Source organism: Chelonoidis abingdonii, chromosome 4 (genome assembly GCF_003597395.2).
Source record: "Chelonoidis abingdonii isolate Lonesome George chromosome 4, CheloAbing_2.0, whole genome shotgun sequence".
Lineage (NCBI taxonomy): Eukaryota > Metazoa > Chordata > Testudines > Testudinidae > Chelonoidis > Chelonoidis abingdonii.
In genome coordinates, this window is record NC_133772.1 from 142307238 (window position 1) to 142331631 (window position 24394).

General features: G+C 45.0%; 1 protein-coding gene across 1 annotated transcript in view; it reads left to right on the top strand.

Moving 5' to 3' along the window:
- Positions 1-24394, top strand: part of FANCM (FA complementation group M) — a 178589-nt gene that overhangs the window by 142703 nt on the left and 11492 nt on the right. The window contains 5 exon segments of the mRNA XM_075065865.1: positions 1042-3043; positions 12572-12654; positions 12753-12821; positions 14784-14918; positions 20192-20345. Coding sequence (XP_074921966.1) covers positions 1042-3043; positions 12572-12654; positions 12753-12821; positions 14784-14918; positions 20192-20345 — 2443 coding nt within the window.

The following is a 24394-nucleotide window of genomic DNA, read 5'->3' on the forward strand; positions in this document are numbered from 1 at the left end:
CAATGCAGTATAGGGCATTGTCCTCTGTATCCAAATCAACCAGTTGTGTATTAGGAAAAACTAAACTCAGTAATTCTGACAAGGTTGTTGGTTTAATACAACATTGTGAGAGAGAGGGTTGTTTTCCTCTTTCTCATGACCTACTTTACTGAGCAGCTGATGCACTGTTGAAACTTGCTAAATTGTGGAGCAGTTTATCAGATGACATTTTAAGTCTTTAGAAATTATATGTATTTAGGCTAAAATGTGACTTTTGTAACTCTGTCTTTGCACCTATCAGTAAGTAGTAAGCAGTCTTGTTTGGAGAAACCATTTTGTATGATTTAGCATTGCAAACTAGAACATTTATGTAACTCCTTGTAAGCCTGAAATTAGGACAGATGTCAGTAACCTAGATGTTAGAAGATTTTTGAGCACTGGTCACATAGACATGACACACAGTTCTGTGTGCCTGTTTTTAGTAGTTCATGTAGAAATTGGCTGTACATTATACATGTTCTACTGGATATTGGGAGATCTACACTTATATCTTTAGATGTTAATTTGTCAAATTACCTTTTGATTCTTAAATTGATTTTCCAGGGTATATAGTTATACTTAATGCACAGACAACTAAGAATGAAGCCTGCTGAATTCTCTATATCTTAGATTCCTTTAAAGTCTATCAAGCATTGATGAAAATGGATCCCAGAGTTGAAAGTGTATTACAAACTAATTGCTTTTGTTAAGTGTCATTGATTCTTCAGAGTTTCTAAAAAGCTATGATAAAACTCCATGTCTTTGCTTTTTCCTTCATGATGTTGCCTCAGACTGTAGAAATTGCATACCCTGTCACAGAAGAGACTTCAGAGTAATTAGTAGTTTTTGGGGGGCAGGGATTGTAAATCCACATACATGCTGTTTTGGGTACAGTTTTCTTCAAATCCACAGTATAGAAGCCCCCTCTGTAATCCCTTCCCCTTAAATGAGTGTGAGAGAGAGAAAAAAAATCTATTTGTTTTTATCTGACTTTAAATGTTCCATTTGTTTGTTTCTCACCAGGGAGACTGCAGCTATGAACTGGAAATTCAGCCTTATTTAAATATGGACGATGTTAAAACCTCAAATGCTCAAAGGAATAAATGTCTTTCCACCAGCAACTCCAAGGCTCAGAAAGCATTTTCATCCAGAAAAAACATGACACGAGGATCAAAAGTAAAACTTGGTTCATATTCATTAAGCGAACTTGATACAGAATGTATTTCACTGTTTAAAACAACCAACTTCAAGACCACAAAAAGAGCATCTGCATTAAATTTGAAAGTGCCTGCACCGTGTACAGAAGTTAACATTTCAGATTCTTTTTCAACTGCAGAGGACCCTGTTTCTGAATGTACTGTACATAAAAGTCTACCAGATGATAACAGAGAAAATGTGACATTTCACTTAAATGAACTTACTGCTCCAAGTGATCTCAGTGGAAATGTCAGTAGTTGTGCAAATGAAATAGTAAAGGAATGTCAATCTGTGAATCAAGCCTGTAGTTCACTGGACGGAAACTGTGCAGATTCTGGTTACAGTAGCTTCACAGAAGAGAAATCACCAGTTTCATGTAGCTTGTTTTACCTACCTGAAGCAGCGTTGGATTCATTTGCACTCACAACTCCAGCTGAGGATCCTTCATTGATAAAAATATTAACAAATGTAAAAAGGCTTTTGTCACAGTCTCCTCCACCTTTGAATAAACTCCACGATTGTGAAGGATTGGAGAGAACCAGAGAAAATGAAATCCAGCAGCCTGTTCCTTTTCAAAAAGTTATTTCCAACACATTCACAGAGGGATTGCAGGGCAAAACCTCTGTCTCTTTCACAGAGTTCCAGAATCCGTCACTTCCCCCTCAGAAATGCTCAGAATTAAATTTCTCCAGTAAATTGTGTTCCTCTATAAGTAAATGTCATTCAGAACCAAGCTTCTATTCTGAGACTTTTGTTGGCAAGACAAATAATGGTCTTAGCTGGGACGACATCTTCGACTGTGACAATGGAGAGCACAGAGAAATTCAGAAGGACGATTTAACAATGGTAGATCATGCTCTGACAAATAGCCTTTTGGACAGAAATTCAGTTGACAGGTATAAAGAGGATTCTGAAAAGTTCCAGGAAAATATGACCATTGACCAAGATGAGGGCATAAATTTATTTGAAGATGAACATTTTTCTGATGCTAACAACGCAAGCCTTTCTAAGTACAATTGCAACAAACTTTTAATGTCACCAGATTTGTGTGATAAAGATGCACCAAGTGCTGGACAAATTTCTGAAGGGCATATTTCAGATGAATGCTTTCTAGACAGTGATGCAAACCCCAAGGAATCATTAATAAGCTATAGAACCAGAACTTTGAAAATATCTGAAAATATGAATATTGTAAGCAAACAGTTTCTGGATAATGAAGATCTTTATGACTGTTCTCAGGAATTGTTCCCTGTTAACTTTGATCTAGGGTTTTCTATTCAAGAGTCTGAAGATGAACAGACAGGCATGGATAGTAGTAGTATTCAAAACTCAGATGGTATCTTTGGCACTCATGTAGATGTTAAATCTGCTATCGGTGAAAATGAGTTATCAAATGATAACTTGAGACATCCATCTCCACCAAAATTGAAAGATGAAAGCATTGCAAGAACAAACTTTTCTACACCATTGTCCTCCCAAAATCAGAGAACTAAACGAGTAAAACTGACTGAAAACTGTATCCCAATCATTTCTCCTATGAAGCTAACAGAAAAAAAGGAACATGGATCATATAATTCTTTAGCTTCTGCATTTTCCACACCGAAAGGTAGAAAGGTTATGAATGTTAAAGTCCTCAAAAGAATTTCTATGAATGCTTTTTCTAGAATCAGGCAGGAAATTCCCCAGATGCTGCCTACAAATAAAGTAAATACCAATACTGTTAAAGTCTTGCTAAATTCAGCTTTTGATACATCAGACCTCCCCTCAGGAAAGACTGAAAACCTTGACCGTAAACAGCTTCATGTTTCCCAGAAGTTTCCTATTGAAGGTAAGGTGTCAGCTGTAGTTAATTAAAAGGTTGCTCATATTTCCATTTAAAAAAAAAGTCTTCCTGTAGAATTCAATAATTCATGAATCCTCAACCTTTAGGTTGTGACATCAGGAGTGTGGGGAAGAATCACAACCCCTAGATTTCTTATGGTGGGTGGGAGGGGGCAACCTTTATGGCTATGTGGGGATGGTCCCCAAAACTCTCTTGGATGGTTAACACAGTATGGATAACGTTGTACGCAGATTGCCAGAACATCAGCTAATAACTCCTACCAGTTTTACTAATAGGAATAAATTACTTTCTCATCACCCTTGAGTTGTCATAAATGAAAGAATCATTCTTTGTTCAATAAGGGTTTCTTTGGATTACAGCTGAGAATGTTTATTGGAAGCATTCAGACTCAGCAGTGGGTTATATAATCTGATTTTTGAAGGGAGAAGGAAGAGAAATGTTTGAGCATAATCCTAAGGAACTTTAGGTTTTATAAAGCTTGCCTCAGATTTCACTTGACTTTTCTTGGTTAACATGCAGAATACCTATTTAAACATTTCTGTTTCAGGCTGAATGACTGAGTACTGCAGCAATTGGGGTCTAGGTTAAACCCCTAAAATCTGTGCGCAAGTACTGATAGTGTGAACATGTGAGATGCAGTTATGTGAACTGTAGCACCCTTTAAAGCCTCTTTTTAATCCTCTCAGTGTCTTATTTGTAATCATCCTGACCTGTTACTCTGTAACCCCTAAATCCATGCCTTCACATTTCTGTATCATTGTTCCAAATGGGACAGAAATTGTATTGACAGATCAGTTTAATTTTAATTGCACAGTGACTGACTTGCATGGTAAATATTTCCTGACAATAACTTCTGCTGGAACGTGGGTTGCTTTTATAAATGTCAGTTTATAAAGGTCTCTCTCTCTCTCTCTTTCTCCCCCCCTCCGTGTGTGTGTATGTGTGTGTGTGTATCTCTCTCCCTCTCTAGATAGATAGATAGATAGATGTATTCTTCTAGGTGCATCTATACCACAAAATTCATAAATTCCATAATTCTGTCCTTAAAAGCCCAATCCTTCCCAACTGATTAGGGCCACCAGTCTTCTCTTCCCTCCTCTGTCCCTCCAGCCGCACTGATCGCAAAATAACCTTGAACTACTTGTGACAAAAATCAAGATCTAATGTTCTTCTTCGAGCGATTGCTCATGTGTATTCCACAGTAGGTTTGCGTGTCGCCATGTGCACCGGTGCTGGATGTTTTTTCCTTAGCAGTACCCATACTGGGGGAGCACAGTGGCGACCCTTGGAGTGGTGCCTGTATATTGCTCTATAAGGGGAGCTATGTGCTCCCCCGACCCTCAGTTTTGTTTTGTCGCCAGTGAAGGTAGTCAGAACTTTGTGCTCCAGCTCTGCTGCAGCTTTTCTTCTCAACCTTAGTGGTACCACTTGTGGATTGTTTTCTTCAGTTGTTAGAGTGGGCTTGGGGCATGCCCCAAACCCCAGGCTTCAAGTAATGTGACTCCTGTCGCCATTCTATGCCTAGGAGTGACCCGCACGATGAGAGTCTTCGCTGCCTCGGTGAGACTCACATCAGCGACAGTTGCAAGATCTGCAGGTTAAGCCAAGGACTAAGAAGGAGTGACGCATTAGACTTCAAGCTCTCCTGATGGAGTCAGTGCTGGCCCCAACTCCGGCGCACTGAGCGGACTCCGCATCTGCCGCTGCGTCGTTGGGGCGTAGCGAGGCCCCCTCGACCAACTGTCACTGCTTTCCCTCCAAGAAACAAGGGAAGGGCCCTACCTCACAGCGGAACCGAGACAAGGATAGAGGGGAGGCTGGTCCTGCGGCGGGCAGCCCTCGGTCCCCCTTGGGTTCAAGGCCTCCAGCTCGGGTTGAGTGGAGCAGCCCGATGCTGTCCATGTACGCATCCCCACTGGTACGGATGCTGTCGACGCCAGAGGCGATGCAGGCTGCAAAAGACATCATGAGCCTGCCGATCCCAGGCATGCAGCAGGGGATGAGCTGACGGGCCCCCGTTCCCACAGCAAGCCTCCTTTGGATGCCCATCAAGCCTCCCTGGTGGGACACAGTCCCACTCCGAGGACCACTTCCCGCACCACTCGGCGCTCAGCAACCGTTCTTCCTATAGCATGCACCCGTCCTTGATGCCGGCCAGGCCATCCGGGCCACTGCCCAGACGAGAGCCTCGGGGACCTTCAACACTGCCTGCCAGCGAGCATAGGCACCGTGAGAGGCACCGGGGATGCTCCCCTTCATGGCTTGACTACCACAGCCACTTTCGATGGGATAGATGTCGTCGTTCCTATTCCACTTCCCACTTTCCTAGATGTCGTGCTCAAGGCTCCCCATGGCAATGCCTCAGCGCAGGGGCACTGGACTTCCCGACACCATCACTGGCACCCAAGCAGCACTTTGGGCAGGTACCGTTCCTCAACATTAAGGTCCTGCTCCCGAGGGAGATGGCATCGCAGGCACCGCCGCTCCTACTCCTCTCGTGAGACAGTGTGCTCGACAATGGCCTTGGCACCCAGCCACCTGTCCTCGGTCCGCGCTGCCCATCCGAGATAGATAGCGTCACCAGGCTCCCAGCCGGGTCAGTGACAAGGGGTCCCGTGACAAGGGCAGTGGTGCCAATGGACCCCATGGCCACTGATGCCTGCCCAGATGGGGACCCACTTGGTTGTCAGAGTGTCTCAGGCTCCATCGGCCTCGTCGGGACGCCTACGAGACAAGTCGGCAGGCCAAGAGTCACCAGGACTCTGATCTGGGGCTTGACCCCCCCCGGTACCGACCGAGTCCCTCAGCTCCATGTGGGCCCTCTCCACCGCACCAGATGACACCATAACGGCACCTCCACCTTCAGTCCCACAGGAGGACTTCAGGGTGTACCAAGATCTGCTAAAGCGGGTGGCATCCAGCCTTCAGCTACAGGCCGAGGAGATGGAGGGCCCATCCGATTCCCTCTTCAATGTGTTGTCTCCTTCGGCACCGGGCCACGTGGCTCTGCCCCTGCACCAGGGTATAGCCAACATTTCTAACACCCTGTGGCAAACTCCTGCCTTCTTGGCACCAATCTCCAAGAAGGCCGAGAGGAAGTACTTTGTGCCGGCCAGGGACCACGATACCTCTATTCCCACCCAGCACCTAACTCACTTGTAGTAGAGTCGGTGAATTACAGGGAGCGACAGGGCTAGCCCACACCCACCCCCAAAAATAAGGACGCCTGATGACTGGACTCCTTCGGTAGACAGCTTTATTCCTCTGCCAGTTTCCAGCTTAGGGTAGCCAACCACCAGGCCTTACTGAGCAGATATAACTTTAACCTTTGGGAGTCTCTGTCTAAGTTTGAGGCCCTCCTCCCAGATCAGGACAGGAAGGACTTCAAGGCGCTGGTGGAAGAGGAGGCAGTGGCAGCTAAAGCGGCCCTGCAAGCAGCGGCGGACGCAGCGGACACTGTGAGCCGCTCGATGGCTTCTGCAATTTCCATGCATAGGGCATCATGTCTCCTCTTGTTGGGTCTATTGTTGGAGGCCCAGTCCCTGATGCAAGACCTTCCATTAAATGGAAGGGCACTCTTTGCGGACCAGACAGATGTCAGACTGCATGGGATGAAGGATTCCTGTACCACCCTGCAGACCTTGGGCCTCTATGTCCCTCTGGCTAAGGACAAGGCCAGGCCGCAACTGTCGGCTCAACCTGCGAGGAGCAGATATGAGCCCGCGCATACGAGACCAGAAACGCTGGTCCCAGTGGGCAGTCCCGCTCTGCCCCACAGGCTGGACCCTCTAAGGGCAAGAAACAGGGGAAGAGGCGTTTTTGACTATTTGCAAGGGGGCACCAGGCCAGTTGCCAGGGAGACCCCCCAGTTAATAAAGTTTGTGTTCTGCAAACATTTGTTTGCCTTCCGCATGGCGTGGTCCGGTATAACATCGGACCAGTGGGTCCTCAACACCATTTCCAGGGGCTACATGTTGCAGTTCACCTCATCCCCACCAAACCACCCACCCTCCATGGTAGTCCCCAGGGACCCAGAGCACGCCCTCCTCCTAGGTCAGGAGGTGAACTGTCTTCTGCACCTGGAGGCGATGGAAAGAGTACCAGTAGAATTCCAAGGCAAAAGGTTCTACTCCCAGTACTTCCTGATCCCTAAAGCCAAAGGGGGCCTCAGACCCATCTTGGACCTCTGGGTCCTAAACCGTTTTCTGGCCCACTCCAAATTCCTCATGGTGTCCCTGGCCTCTCTTATGCCCTCCCTGGACCCGGGGGATTAGTATGCATCCCTGGACCTCTAGGATGCATACTTTCACATCCATATTTTCAAGGGGCACAGGCGCTTCCTTCACTTCTTAGTGGGGTCAGACCACTGTCAGTTTGCAGTCGTCCCGTTTGGCCTATCTACGGCACCCAGGGTTTTCACGAAGTGTATGGCTGTGGTAGCGGCCTACCTCAGGTGAGAGGGGGTCCAGATCTTCCCGAGTCTGGATGATTGGCTTCTCAAGGGCGACTTGAGTTCCAAGGTAAAGACCCATGTGGGGCTGCTCCTCTCGACATACGCCAATCTCGGCCTAGTGGTGAACGAGACCAAGTCAACCTTAGTTCCAGTTCAGCGCATAGAGTTCATTGGAGCACTACTGGACTCCTCGACGGCCACAGCCTCTCTTCCCACAGACAGGTTCGAGGCACTGAAAGATCTCATTGCCTCAGTCATGGCCTTCCTGGTAACAATGGCGAGAGAGTGCCTTCGAATTTTGGACCACATGGCGGCAAGTACGTATGTGGTTCACCATGCCAGACTCTGAATGAGGCCCCTCCAGCTCTGGCTAGCCTCCCAATTCTTTCAGGCCTGTGAAGGTCTGGACAAGGTTCTCATGGTTCTGTCCCTCATACTGGCTTCCCTTCAATGGTGGTCTTACCCAAGCAATATGCTGCAAGGGATTCCTCTTCGGGATGCCAGCTCATCTGTAGACCCAGTGACCAACGTGTCAGACTTGGGCTGGGGAGCCCATACAGGAAACACGCAGACTCAAGGGATGTGATCGATCCCGAATCTGTCCTCCACATAAATGTCAAAGAGCTCAGAGCAGTGAGGTTGGCTTGCATGGCCTTCCACACACACCTTTGCTGCAAGGTGGTCAGAGTCCTCACGAACAACACTGCTGTCATGTACTATATCAACAGGCAAGATACGACTTGCTCCCTGGCCCTCTGCCAGGAAGCTCTGAGCCTGTGGGAGTTCTGTATAGCCTACAATATCTCCCTGAGGGCCGTACACCTCTTGGGCGTCCGCAATACGCAGGCAGATTGCCTCAGCAGGATTTTCTCCCCTCAATACGAGTGGTCGCTCCACTCGGAGGTTGCTCACTGGCTCTTCCAAGAGTGGGGAGTTCCCCAGGTTGACCTCTTTGCAACTTGCCAGAACCAGTGTTGCCCTCGGTTCTGCTCCAGAGGCTGGGTAGGGAGAGGTGCGATCTCCGATGCGTTCCTCCCGTAGTGGTCAGGCGGGCTCCTTTATGCTTTCCTGCCATTTCCCCTCATCGACAAGGTCCTGCAAAAGATAAAAGCAGACAAGGCGAGAGTCATCCTCAGAGCCCCGGTGTGGGCCCGCTAGCACTAGTACAGGACCCTCCTTCACCTCTTGGTGGCGCCCCCAAGGATGCTGCCTCTGCGCCCAGACCTCCTCTCCCAGGATGGGGACCGCCTCCTCCATCCCAGTCTAGCTGCGCTCCACCTGACAGCATGTTTACTCCATGGCTAGATGAGGAGGAGGGCAGGTGTTCGGAGCAGGTAAGGCGGGTCCTCCTGGAAAACAGGAAGCCGTCCACATGCCAGACGTACCTGGCGAAGTGGTCCAGGTTCTCCAAGTGGGCGAATGGGCGGGGAGTTTCCCCTTCCTCTGCACCCCTCCAGCTCATTCTAGATTACCTCCTGTCCCTTAGAGCCCAAGGACTAGCACCCGCGTTGGTCAGGGTACACCTGGTGGCCATATCGGCCTTCCACCTGCCAGTGCAAGGGCATTCGGTCTTCTCCTGCTCTATGACCTCCCGTTTCCTGAAGAGCCTCAACCGTTTATTTCTGTACGCCAGACCCCTCGTGCCACAATGGAACCTAAACCTGGTTTTGTCCCAACTCATGGGGCCTCCCTTTTGAGCCCCTGGCCACGTGTTCCTGGTCTCACCTCTCATGGAAGGTGGCCTTGTAGCGATCACGTCGGCCCGGCGGGTCTCGGAACTTAGGGCCTTGACCTTGGAGCCCCCCATACGGTCTTCCACAGGGATAAAGTCCAGTTTCGCCCACACCCGGCATTCCTCCCAAAGGTGGACTCCGCCTTCCATATGGAACAGAGCATCTTTCTCCCAGTGCTCTGTCCTAAGCCCCATTCCTCCAACGAGCAATACCGCCTCCACACGCTTAATGTGCATAGGGCGCTGGCCTTTTATCTGGAATGGACGAAGCTGTTCAGGACATCCTCACAACTTTTTGTCGCCTCGGCTGAGCGGGTGAAGGGGCAGCCTATCTCCACCCAGCGTCTTTCCCGCTGGATCACCTCATGCGTACTCATGTTACGATCTGGCAGGGATTCCCCCGCCACCGATCTTTAGGGCACGCTCTACAAGGGCTCAGGCCTCATCAGCTGCCTACGTAGCTCATGTCCCTATCCAAGACATTTGTAGGGCAGCCACTTGGGCCTCAGTTCACACATTTACTTTGGATTACATTAGTGTCTCCCAGTCTAGGGACAACGCTGGGTTCGGCAGGGCGGTATTCCGTCCCGGTCTATCGTGAACTCCTCCCAACCTCCAACAGGTAGAGCTTGGAATCACCTATTGTGGAATACACATGATCAATCAATCAAAGAAGAAAGAACAGTTACCTGTTCCGTAACTGGCGTTCTTCGAGATGTGTTGCTCATGTTTATTCCACACCCCGCTCTCCTTCCCCTCTGTCGGAGTTGTCCGGCAAGAAGGAACCGAGGGTGGGGGGAGCACATAGTGCCCCTGATAGTGCCATATACAGGTGCCGCTCCAGGGATCGCCATGGTGCTCCGCCAGTATGGGTACTGCTAAGGAAAAAACTTCCGGCACCAGTGCACGTGGCGAGCATGCACACCTACTGTGGAATAGACATGAGCAACACATCTCGAAGAACGCCAGTTACGGAACAGGTAACTGTCCTTCACTGAACCTGATTCCTAGGGAATACTGAGGTTTGCGTCATGGTTTCATCATTATTCTGAAATGTTGAAAATAACCCACTGCTGAGCAGTCTTTTCTTGCAGCTGAAGAGTCTTTCTTTTCTCCCCCTACGCCTGCCCTGCATCTTCTCAGTCTCTCCGGTTACTGGATTCTCTCAAGTCTCTTGTTTTGTTTTTTTTGTTTTTGTCAGAAACATAGGTTCCTTCTGGAATCTGTCTGAGGCACATTTCTAGGACTCGCACTTCTCGCTGTGCTGTGTCTATATCTGGTCAATCTTCAGAATGTTTGAGCAAGCAACTTCAGTAAACACTTAAATTTGCTAAATTAAAAAAACCTAGTTAAAATTAAACCTAGTTAAAAAAAAAAAAAAGAGTTAGTGAAATTGGTCAGTTATTTCCAACTAGAACAAGATGTAGTGAATAATCATAGAAACACACATCCCTCGATCTGCTGGCAATGCCCCTACTTATACAGCCCAAAATGCTGTTAGCCTTCTTGGCAACAAGGACACACTGCTGACTCATATACCAGCAGATCGAGGGACATGATCATTCCCCTCTATTTGGCATTGGTGGGGCCTCATCTGGAGTACTGTGTCCAGTTTTGGGCCCCACACTACAAGAAAAATTAGAAAGAGTCCAGTGGAGGGCAACAAAAATTATTAGCAGGCTGGAGCACATGACTTGTGAGGAGAGACTGAGGGAACTGGGATTGTTTAGTTTGCGGAAGAGAAGAATGAGGGGGGATTTGATAGCTGCTTTCAACTACCTGAAAGGGGGTTCCAAAGAGGATGGATCTAGACTGTTCTCAGTGGTATCTGATGATAGAACAAGGAGTAATGGTCTCAAGTTGCAGTGGGGGAGGTTTAGGTTGGATATTAGGAAAAACTTTTTCACTAGGAGGATGGTGAAGCACTGGAATGGGTTACCTTGGGAGGTGGTGGAATCTCCTTCCTTAGAGGTTTTTAAGGTCATGCTTGATAACGCCCTGGCTGGGATGATTTAGTTGGGGATTGGTCCTGCTTTGAGCAGGGGGTTGGACTAGATGATCTCCTGAGGTCCCTTCCAACCCTGATATTCTATGATTCTAGCCATTTAGTATCTACTCTGTAGCAGTGCATGGGATTCTTCCGTCCTAAGTGCAGGACTCTGCACTTGTCCTTGTTGAACCTCAACAGATTTCTTTTGGCCCAATCCTCTAACTTGTCGAGATGCCTCTGTATCCTATCCCTACCCTCCAGCATATGTACTACTGCTCCTAGTTTCATGTCATCTGCAAACTTGCTGAGGGTGCAGTCCACGCCATCTTCCAGATCATTAATGAAGATATTGAACAAAACCAGGACCGACCCTTGGGGCACTCTGCATGATACCGGCTGCCAACTAGACATGGAGCCGTTGATCATTACCCATTGAGCCCGACGATCTAGCCAGCTTTCTATCCACCTTACAGTCCATTCATCCAGTCCAGACTTCTTTAACTTGCTGGCAAGAATAAGGATCATTGAATTTAATGTTTGAAGTCCTTGCTGTAGAAGTTGTAGGTATTATGACTTATTAGTGCTTCTCCCTAAAGTAATAAAACCAATGTTCACTTCACTTTCATTCTGTTGCAAGCACCAAAATTAATAATAAATAAATAACCTTGCCAATTGTGGCTATAGCAAATCTCAGGCACACCTTGGAGAAAGAAATTAGAGAAAGTGACAGGACTGCTAAAATAGCCTCTTAATAGCTCTTACTGGCAAATTAGAAAACTCATCAGAGAACATCCCTCGGTCAAGGAACTTCATGTAAGAGTCACAATGGACAGCTATATTTTGGGCAGTGTAGGGAATATGGTATCTTTCAGAATACATCAAAAAGGGTATAATTCTTTGCAGTTCACTAGAAAATTAATACACAGACTGCTGCAGATTTGGTAAGAAGAGTTTTCAGTCAGTTCCACTTCTCCAGGACGTGCTGGAACAAAACAAGAATGTGGTGACTAAAAAGAAAATGAATACTTGTTCCCTACTAATATGGGATTCTACCCTCTCTTACTTTATTCCCTCCACTCTTCATCTTCGGTGCTGCAGGGTAATTACTTCAATACAAAGGAATACAAGGAAAGTGAGGTTTACAGTGTATCTCAGGAGGAAAATACTTGTTTTGGTTACTAGGGCTAACAGGAACAGTACTTAGTACATACATCAATAAGGAGTTAATTTTTTTAGTCATCTTCAAAGCCAGATAGATTTTGATTTTTTTGGTTAGAGCTATATTGTGTTGTGGAGAATATATTTTCTTATGATTGTTATCTGTTTACCGCTCCTCAGTAGGAAGTAGCAGCGAAAGTGAAGAAGAGATTGTTTTCCAAAGGAAAAATAAGAAAAAAGGAAATGTTTTGAAGTCTCCTGATGTGAGTCATTCAAAAAAAAAAAAAGTTTCATTAAACGCCAAAGCAAAACTCCTATCTGGAATCTGTAATTACATTTTAATTTATTTCTATTTACCAAGGTTAAGAATAACAGTGATTTTGAATCACCAGTTCATGCTGTCAAGAAGCGTAGGCATCTACTTAACACAGTAAGTAAATGCTTGAACAAGATATAAAGAAAATGTGTAAAAAACACAGTTTCACTCGCTTATTTTAAAATGGCAAACACTTTCCCAATCACTATAGAATCTTTCCTACATAAAGAAAAAAAACTGCTTTGATGTACTATAAGGGACGCTGACTCACCAACAGAAAGCATGCAAAATACAGCAAAGTAAAGTTTACAGTGCATTTTTAAATGTTCTGAGGGACAGCATCTCTTGCAAAATGGCCTCCTTTTCGTTCTAATTCTAATCTTTAATTTCTCAAATTTTGGCTCTTGGTCACATTTTTGGGTGCAAACTCAGTTTCTGAAATACTCCCTCCTCAGGGTGAAAGTCCAGCTTTTCTTAAGGTCTTAGAGGATATCTGAAACTTTTAGAAAAACAGCATTTGGAAAATAAAATTGGGGGAGCCAGTCTTAGGGTACGTATGGTAGATTATTTTGCAGAGTAGCTATGCTTTCCCCCTCACTCCCCTCTTCCTGCCTCCAAAGCTGTCTAGTCCAGTTGCTATTTGGATAGATCTCTTCCACATCACTCAAACCACCATTGCAAATGACATTAACTGGCAACTTTGGCATTCCCTGCAGTGAGGCCCAGCAAGCCAGTTGCTGTCACCCCTGCCCTTCTGGAAATAACAAAGACAATACAATTCTGGGAACTATTGAATTTCAGTTCCACGGCTCGTCTGTATGTTGTCCTTTAGTTACAAAGTAAAACTAGAATGAATTTCCAGTTTCAGGTAGGCAAATAGCAGCAGACTCTGCAGTAGCTTGGATGATTTAAACTAAGGCTTATATACACAGTTTTTTGCACTGATTTTACAAAATTGTTGTAAAAACTAATTTAATTAAATTTCTACGTACTCCTAGTGTGAACACACTTATATTGGTTTAAGCCAATTTATATCAGTTTAGCCATTTTAATTTAAATACCATTTATATTTAGCAGTATATTTAAAAAATACCAAATGGTTAAATAAAACTGATTTGGGGTTTTAAGACTTTGTTTAAAAAGTTAATTGGACAATGAATTAATAGATCTTTTGGCTTGCCTTTTGCAAAACCTAATCAAACGGAATAGTATTCAGAACTGGAAACAAAGATGCACTTGTTTAAGTTGTTTATAAAGCTACATCATTTATGTTGGACTTCAAGAACTAGCTCATCAGGGGCCTGCTCCAGGACCAAAAACATCTGACCCAAACTCACTAGAATGTTTTTCTTGTCTCCCTTTGTCCCCTGAATATCTTATTTAAGATGCATATGGAGGTGTATGTGGCAATGAAATATACATTCACAGTTTTAAGAACAGAGCCTCTCTCCTTATAATGATTAGTAAAATAAGCGTCGTGCTACCAGTAAGCCCACAAAGCTTTCATATCATATTTGACTTGATCTCTTTTCCAAATGACATACGCTTTCGTCTCCCTTCCTCAAAAATAGATGGCTTCCTTATTTCATTGAAAGATTACTATTAATGTTCTTTATGTGGGAGTATAATAATCAACATATCAGACTCACAGATTACTTAGGTCAGAGATTCTCAAACTAGGGTCATGCCTCCCTTGGGGGTCGTGGAATATATTTTGGAGGGGGGAGGGGGGGACATATGCCTGAGAAACCAGAGAGCAGTGGGTGCTGGCCAGGTACCCAGGTCTGAGGGCAGCACCGCCGCCAGCAGCAGAGAAATAAGAGTGGCAATGCCATACTATGCCACCCTTACTTCTCCACTGCCGCTTATGGCAGCACTGCCTTCAGAGCTGGGCAGCCGTATATGTACTTGTGTGGCAGGAATGACTACAGACACAAGGGGGATGGCACGATCAAATAAGTTTGAGGACCACTTTCTTAGATAATAGTTAATATTGAAGAATAGCAACTTAGTAATTATGGATGGTTACATGACAGGCTTTTTCCTATTCACTGAAGTGTTTGTAACATACTCTAGTCAGACTTATCTAGTGATGAGGGCATGGATTTTCACAAGAAATCAAACAGGACTGTGGATTGCGACATGAGCCGTGGCAGGAAACAACTAAAAGGTGTCAAAAGGCAAAAGAGCGATGACAACTTTATATTCAAGGTAAGAGCTTTACATGTTGCTGTTGATATGCTTTTTGTATGGATCTTAAAGGCTTGGAATAGTTTGCATTTAAATTATAATATAGTTTACTATTAGGTTTTGCAATATTATATACACACATGTCAAGTCTGATTTCCCCACTCTGGCACTTTGCGTGCAGAAGGTGAGGGCCTGCAAGGATTTTAAAAATTTAATACTGGCCACTCCAGGCTTGTATTAAACTCCCAAGGTTACAGCTTCTCTCTGACCTTGGATGGGTAGATGCTGCCACCACCCAAGTGCAAAAAATCCCTGTGAAACCAGAAAGGTGCAGTTGGGAATTCCTTCCTGTGGGGTACCCTCAAGCCATTTCACCCTCCAGGGAAGAACTGAGAGAGAAAAATAAAGGAAATCATCTGTTGCCACCAGCTAATTAAACAACATATGCACAAACCTCTTAGACACAAAAATCCAATCCTGTTCTTAAAAAAGGGTAAATTTTATTAAAAACAAAAAGAGAGAAAATATATCTGGATCTTAGGCTTTTACTAGATTTAAAAATTCCACTTACAAAAATTAAAAGTTACAAGCAAAACAAGAAGCACAGAAGAGTCCACAAGCCAATAAGAAATAACCCTAATCGTGTGTTCCTAGACATTCCCTAATTTACTTACATATCTGGCGTTTCAGATAAGCAATCTCTAGGTATGATCTGATGGTTTTTCATACCTGGCTTAGAACTTCTCATAGCTTAACTGCTGCCCTGTTCCCCTGTTTCCTGGAGAACCACAACAGAGGGACAAAGGGAAGATTTTTCCCAATTTTAAAAAGTTCTAGCCCTCCCATTGGCTCTTTTGGTCAGGTGCCCACTCCTTTCCTTTTACCTGTGGGATTGTTAACCCTTTATAAGTAAAGCAAGTAGACAACCACCACCAAGACGGATTCCATAGCCAACTGGCTGGCTGGGTGCCCACAAAAGGCAGCTACCCCCGCTCTCATTTATCACAACACAACTACATGTGTGTGTAATACTGGAAAACCTAATAAACAGAAATGCTTTTGTGACTTTTCTTAAGCAACTCAGTATATTTTTTTCTTGTTTAGATTTATATATTCCCCTCTGTTATTCTGAACATAAATAACCAAATTGTGTTAATATATGAGAAACCAGGCAGTGTGCTCAAGCTGAAGGAAGTAAACCAACAGCTTAAATGGTGAATGTTAATGTCCATATTTTCTACCTTGTCAGTTTTAATAGTCCAACTTGGGAAATTTATTTAAAAATAAAAATGACATTAAGGATAGTTCTCAAGGCCAGAAGACATGTGACTTAGGACATGTCTACACTTGCCATTTAAAGTGGAGAAAGTCCCATTTTTGCACAATGACTCTTTCCAAGAAAACCACCTTGACAAGAGGCATATAGCTCTTACTGGTGATGCTTTTGCGGTGATGTGCAAGTGAAGACATGTTCTTCCTGTTTACAGAGCTTTTAGTCTTTGCAGGATATCCCACAGTGCCTAGGTGACCACTCTGGTCAGCAGCTCTGCTGCTCTGATGCCAGGTAAACAGACATACTCCCCTCTCCCTGTAAAGCCCTGGGAACTTTGAAACTCCCCTTCCTGTTTTCTTGGCAAGTGCTCACTTATCATCTGGCCAGGTGACAATGCCTGCTCCATGGAGCAAACGATCCCCTGCTTGGAGCAATGCTGAGCTACTGGACCTGATCAGTGTTTGGGAAGAGGAGGTTGTGCGGGGACTCAGGATGCCCTGCGATCACCCCCCTCCCTGCCCACAAGACCTGTCATCAAAATGGAGAGAGCTGCACTGTGGAATAGCTGCCCTCAGTGCGCTGAAGTGCTGCAAATGTAAACACTCTCTGACACCTGTGGAAGTGAGTGAGGCCACAAATCAGCGTGTTTCTCTCACCAGTTCACTATCACCATTGAAACTGACAGTGCAAAAACTCCAGTGTAGCCATCGCCTTAGAACTGAGCGCCACAGAATCTTTAACTCTGCCCTGTATGCATATGTGATATGTTATGGCCTTGGGGTACCACTGTATGCCTGTGGTGTCTACACTACAGCTTATGTCTGCATAATTTATGTCATTCAGAGGTGTGAATAAACTAGCCCCCGTGAGCGACATAAGTTACACCAACTTAAGTGCTAGTGTGGACAGCGCTATATTGACGGGAGAGCTTCTTCTGCCGACAGCTATCACCGCTCATGTAGGTGGTTTTATTATGTTAACGGGAGAGCTCTCCCACCCATCAGTATAGAGCATCTTCTCCAGACACGCTGCGTCGGTGCAGCTGCAGCACTGTGCATGTATACATGTCCTGTATCTCACTAGGCAACATGTAAAAGTTGGACAAATGCTCATTTTTCAGTGATGGGATAATGATGCTGAGTTTGATGCATATTCCTTGCACATTTTTAGTAAATTATACAATAAGCTCGGTGCTCAGAACACTGGACCATAATTTTGTTTGTTAAGCTCTCACTGTTTCCATCCCCCATCCTCAGTGGAGGGCCTCCGTGCATTAACAACGCATTCACATTCTGAAACACATTAAAAATGTAAATTGCAAATCATGAGATGCCAGAAAGTTATGTTGTCTCCTCAGGGTGAGACTCAGGGAGGTCTTGTGCATAAACAGGGCCTATGCCATTAAACGGTTTAAAAACAGTGACAGTTTAAAGTTAATCCACTACTACCTAGGCATCCAATGTAAAGGAACCTGGGTAGGTTTAGCATAACCACAATAAGCCACGGAGGAACATTGCTTATTGCATTCTGAACAATCTGCAAATGAAGGAGATGCATTGATATGAATCCTGCTAGGAGGGATTAATCGAGCTTCCTGATCACAAGGGCATGTTTTGCTGTGTCTGGGTTGTTCCAGGATAAATATTGGCGCCCAGTCTGCACAGATTGTTAAAATTTAATGCTAGGTCCAACACATGGAAAGGGCATGATTGAAAGTGATATTGAGGTTCTTAACTCCATTGGCTACGTTGAATGAGTCTCCTTGGTAAGTGGTACTCAAAGGAAGCAACATCATCCTTGTAATGGGGATCTCTATCAGCCACCAACATATTGTTTTCCTGGGAGGAGGGTTTTGGAGAGGGAAGAGCAGAAATAAGGCGGCTGATTCATCCAGCTGGCACCATCATCTAAGCATTTCTGCAGGTCTGAGACTGAAAGTGCAGTGTCCCTGAAGCAAAAGAGGTACAACTCTTTATAACTGTATATTCTGTGTACTGATGAAATTCCAGCCCATGTGTCATGACCAGGGCTTGAGTGGTGAGGCCTAATGGTCGCAGTCAGAGGCTAGGAAAAGCATTGAAAGTCAGAGCCAGGCCAGGAGTCAGAGACAAGGGTCAAAGCCAGGAGCTGAGAGGCAGGTCCATTGCTACAGCTGGCAGGGGAGTCCGCCCTATTGCACGGACACTTCCTGTGACGACTCCTGGGCTTAAATAGGGGGTTTGGATCAGTCAGAGGGCACTAGGGAAGCTGTCAGTCCAGCCATTCAAGGTGGTACTTCCTGTGGTCTTTATCATCACAGGGTCTATGTGACAATGCAAAGGCCCTATCCCAGCTGGTGGGTAGGGGCGTGGAGATGTCAGACATCCTGCATCTGACAGACTGGGTTCTAGTCCTTGCAGATCCTCCCACAATGGTGAGAAGAAGTGGAGAGGATCTCCAAAAGATTCATCATGTCAAGATCACTCTGACGCTCAATTTGCATTGGTTATGGGGGCCTACCTTCTATGTCTGATTAGAACACAGACTTGAAGGTCCAGGCATGTCAATAGTACTCTTAAGTATTGAAGCAATAAATCATGATCAGTTGTATGAAAAGTATGCTGAGGGCCAGTGTGATGAGGATATAAGGGTAACTAGCTGGTACCAAATTAAAACCAGTAGAGATGATTCAAGGACCTTGATAATGTCTTATACTCAAATGAAGACCAGACCCTAGATTGATAGTGCCTGGAGTCCAAATGCATGTAGACCTGCAAAGCTTATGTCAGCTCAGTCATCTTTCCCTAATGAGAAGAATTAAGACTAGCCAGCAATTGTAAGTGGCATTAAGTGCTGTTCTTTGAAGTGAGTGGACCTCCATGTATTTGAGAACTATCAGAAGCCTCTGGCAAAGAAGTGTGAATAATGCCCGTCAGCAAAGTCCTCCCCACTGTTTGATTTAAGCAGCTAAGATAGACAAGGATTTGTGCTAAAAGAAATGGGTCTTGGGAGACTCAGAAAAGCAGATTTTATTTGAAGTACACATGATGCCATCCACAGAGAAAGGTATTCAAGCACTTGGAACCAGTTCTAAACTATATATCTCATTTGTGTGCAGTAAAGTTTACAGTTCAGTATTTTTATATTAAAAAAAAGAATAGATTTGGAAAACAAATCACCCTTTGGGAATAAATACGAGATAAATAGTAAACACTGGCTTTTCCCATTTATATTGCTACAGTTTTTACAGCAATATGTTAGTTATGATGAGCAAAAATTAGTTTTGACTGGAGTGCATTATGCTAAATGTCTGTGATTTCTCCTTGTCCTCATCTGTATAGTCTGTAGTCCAGTGTTGTGGGAACCTTATTTCATTTTACAGCACATTCCTCCTTTACTGCAATTGGTGTGTGACATATTTACCCTTCCATGCAACAAATCTGCATTTGTAAATATTTGCAGAATAGTAGGTCATATTGCCGAGTGCTGAAATGATTAAATGAATAATTTGGCCATAACTAAGGCAAGCATGGAAGAGGGCAAAATAAAAGGTGCTGTAGAGTTCATATCTAAAATTTCTGGTGCTAATGAGTTTGATGCAGACTAATAGTATTATTAAAATATAACTTTTTTGTGAGTAAATTCAATAGTAAAATGCAAAAGTAAAATACTGAAAATGCAGTTTCACGCTTTAAAATATCCCAGTGTCACAGGTAACCTACATGTGATGTTTTGCAGAACTTTGCCTATCACCTCCTGGTTATTCTAACAACTCAGCATGGGATTATACACTCTGTGCTTTCAGCTTTTGAGTCAGCCACCATTTTGTCTTTGGCTACTCCTTTCTAACCTCAGTTGCAGCACTTTGATTATACTCTGTCATGGCTTTCTCTTCTTTTAATTTCAAAGTCTGACATATAAAATCTGTTGTCATCGGAGAGCCCTGTGTCTCCTGAATTTATTAATTGATTTTACTTAGCTACGGTATGAGTTCTTCTGAAATATGCTACTGTAAATTACTCGCTTGTTTGCATTTTTGTAGAGTGCAGCCAGACAATTTTTAGATGAAGAAGCTGAGCTTTCCCTACAAGAGGCGGAGGATATTTCGTCTGATGAGAGTGATTCAGAGAACGAACTAAACTCTTCACTCAATCAGTTCCTTAACGACGAGACACAGTTCACAGAGGTTTTAAATGGTAAATGAAGAAAATCAATTTCCTTTCTATTAAAACAGTGTTTGAGATTATTTGGTTTTTCTCTTGAAGATCTGATCTCACAGGTAACCATTAGACACATTTTATCGAGGAACATATTGCATAAAAGGCCAAATATTTCCATGCAGTGAAAGCAACATGTGTAAACAGAGAGAGATAGACAATATCCAAATGTTGTATGTGAGATCTGAGAAAGAAAGGGGAAGGATAGACAGCAGGGTGTGTTGGAGAGGAAAAGGGGAAGATTTTCTAGTGCAAGTGAGAGGTGTGTGTGGACAAGGAATTTTAGCTGAGGCAATACACTATGTGCCTCCTCTTCATTCCTTTCTCTCTCCCCCATTTGCTTTCATCATGTGGGGGCAGCTGCTTCTCTTCTCTCCCCTACCCCTCCACCTTCCTTTCTTACGCTGCAGGGCATGTGGGTTCTGGAAGGTTTGGAATCACATACTGCATCTGACCCCAGGCACTGGGACCTGTCCTGCTGCTGGAGCTGGGTGATTGGCTCCTGTTCGTGGTGGAGTGTGGAGGATTGATACAGTTTTCTGCTTAGGTGGGGGGAGCCCTTGTGGGCTCCTTGTTTCAGCCTCACCTTTAATCTAGTTGCTGGATCTCTTGTGATTCTAGGAGGTAGGCAGATCACCAGCTTTGGGGTCTAGAAGGGCTTTTTCCCATATGGCAAAACTGACCAACTACTATGTGGGTTTTCATCTTCTCTCCTATATCCTGGAGGTCTGGTTTTGAGGGGTTCAACTGACAGTTGTCACAGCTTGGGCAGGTTCTAGTGCAGGTGAAGGGGTAGAAACAGTCGATGTGAGGTCCCTGTAACCCATGCAGCTGCTGGACATTGGTCCTGGGCACAGCCCTGCATGGAGAGAGGGTGCACCTTTTTGTGACATGGTGTATGGGTCCCTTCCTCTCATCTCTCCTACCTATGACATGAAGGAAGGGAGCAAGTTGGCACTTTGCCTTCCAGTCTGGGTAGGTTTGAGGCTGCAGAAAGGGACACAGCTTTCAAACTCACCCTCAAGTTTTATAATCCAGCAGGGCTCTGTGCCAGGTGAGGTACATTGGGACAACCCTGCAGGGTAGTTTGGAGTGGTCACTCCAGTTGGATAATAGTTTTAAATAAAGCAATAGCCGCTGCATTAACCCTGCTATAGTGTCTGTGTGTCATTGTGTTCACGTCCACACTGATTTACAATGCAGTTTATTCCTCACTGGGGGCTTCTGAGGTGTGACAATGTCGTGCAACATTGAAGAAGCTCTTCAAGGTTTGACTGATTATAACCAGCTGTCTTTCCTTACATGATTTTTTTCCCCCCATTATGAATGTAGAGAGCCCTCAGTTTTCCATTCTAGTTTGAGGCTGTCTGGATCTTTCAGGTCTCCTAGGACAATGCTTTTTATATAAAGTGAGGATTATGGCCAAGTGCTTTTTTAAGATAAAATGGTGTGAACGTACTGATAAAGTTGAGACAGCAAGGTTTTTCTGCTGGGAGGATTCATTGTTTAGTACTTCTGTGCAAATGGTTGGCTGTGTGGGGGATGAGGCAGGACCAAGGAATTAGTAATCATAGAATCATAGAATATCCGGGTTGGAAGGGATCTCAGGAGGTATCTAGTCCAACCCCCTGCTCAAAGCAGGACCAATCCCCAACTAAATCATCCCAGCCAGGGCTTTGTCAAACCTGACCTTAAAAATCTTAAGAAGGAGATTCACACACTCCTAGGTAACCCATTTCAGTGCTTCACCACCCTCTAGTGAAAAAGTTTTTCCTAATATCCAATCTAAACCTCCCCCACTACACTTGAGACCATTACTCCTTGATCTGTCATCTGCACACTGAGAACAGTCTAGATCCATCCTCTTTGGAACCTCCTTTCAGGTGGTTGAAAGCAGCTATCAATCCCCCTCATTCTTCTCTTCTGCAGACTAATATACCAGTTCCCTCAGCCTCTCCTTATAAGTCATGTGCTCCAGCCCCTCATTATTTTTGTTGCCCTCCGCTGGACTCTTTCCAATTTTCCAATCTTCTTGTACACAGTCTCAGATATGGCCTTACCAATGCCGAATACAGGGATGATCACATCCTTCGATCTGCTGGCAATGCTCCTACTTACACAGCTCAAAATGCCATTAGCCATCTTGGCAACAAGGCACACTGTTGACTCATATCCAGTGTCTCATCCACCATACTCTAGTCCTTTCTGCAGAACTGCTCCTAGCTGCTCGGTCCCTAGTCTGTAGCAGTACATGGATTTTTCTGTCCTAAGTGCAGGACTCTGCAATTGTCCTTGTTGAACCTCATCAGATTTCTTTTGACCCAGTCCTCTAATTTGTCTAGGTCCTCTGTACTATCCTACCTCCAGCGTATCTACCACTCCCAGTTTAATGTTGTCTGCAACTTGCTGAGGGTGCAGTCCACACTCTCTCCAGATCATTATGAAGGTATTGAACAAAACCGCCCAGACCGATCGTTGGGCACTCTGCTTGATACGGCTGCAACTAGGCGTGAAGCCTTGATCACTACCCATTGAGCCTGATAATCTAACCAGCTTTCTATCTACCTTATAGTCCATTCATCCAGGCCTGTTTCTTTAACTGCTGGCAAGAATACTGTGGGAAACCGTATAAAAGCTTTGCTAAAGTCAAAGAATAACAATCCACTGCTTTCCTCTCATCACAGAGCCAGTTATCTTGTCATAGAAGGCAATTACATTAGTAGCATTACTTGCTTTGGTAAATGCTGACTGTTCCTGATCACTTTTCCTCTCCTCAAAGTGCTTCAGAATTGATTCTTGAGGACCGCTCCATGATTTTCCAGAGACTGAGTGAGGCTGACCTGTATTCCGTGGATCTCTTCCCTTTTTTAAAGATGGTGTGATGGGCAAGGCCAGATGGCTACAGTAAAGTACTGAGAAAACAGTATGTTAGCCCCAGGCTAAAACAAATCCCTAGGAAGGGTAACCAAATGGCAGTTGCTCCAGATTAATCAAGGCACCTGGAGCCAATTAAGACCTTTCTAGAAGGCAGTGGAGATAGCTACTTTAATTAGAACACTGCACCAATCAGGGCAGGCTAATCAGGGCACCTGGGTTTAAAAAGGAGCTCATCCAGTCAGGGCAGGAGGGAGCCAGAGAGAGAAGGAGCGCGTGTGAGGAAGCTGGAGCAAGAAGGCAAGGGTGAGAGTGAGAGAGTGTACTGCTGTGAGGATTGAGGAGGACAAGCATTGTCAGACACCAGAGGAGGTCCTGTGGTGAGGATAAAGAAGGTGTTTGGAGGAGGCCATGGGGAAGTAGCCCAGGAGTTGTAGCTGTCCTGCAACTGTTACAGAGGCACTATAGACAGCTGCGATCCACAGGCCTGGGCTGGAACCCGGAGTAGAGGGTGGGCCCGGGTTTCCCCAAACCTCCCACTTCCTGATCAGACCAGGAGAGGACTGACTCAGAACTGTGGGTCACACAAGAAGGGAAGATCATGAGGTGAACAATCCGCCAATAAGCGCAGGACCCACCAGTGGAGGAGGAACTTTTGTCACAATGAGGGCACTACATTAGCCTTTTGTCAATCATCTGGAACTCCCCCGATTGCCATGAGTTTTCAAGATAATGGCAATGGCTCTGCAATACAATCCACCAATCCTTTAGCACCTGGATGCAGCGCATCTCGGCCCCTTGCTTGTGCTCGTCCAGCTTTTCTAAATAGTCCTGAACCACTTCTTTCTCCACAGAGAGCTGATCTCCTCCTCCCCATGCAGTGCTGCCCAGTGCAGTAGTCTGGAAGCTGACCTTGTAATCACAATGAAGTGAGTGGTTACTCCAGTAGATTGCTATCTGAGGTTTGTTCCCCCAAGGAATAGATCTGGCTGATGGCCCTGTAAAATCTATTCTGCTTTCTGTTCTTAATTATTCTTTTAGCGATAAGGATGCATTTGTGTACACTATGGCAGACTTGCATCTGTTTCATTCCCCACTTTCTGCTCCCAAGTTCTGAATGGTCCTATATAAGGGGGTGAGGGAGAAAGTAAGTG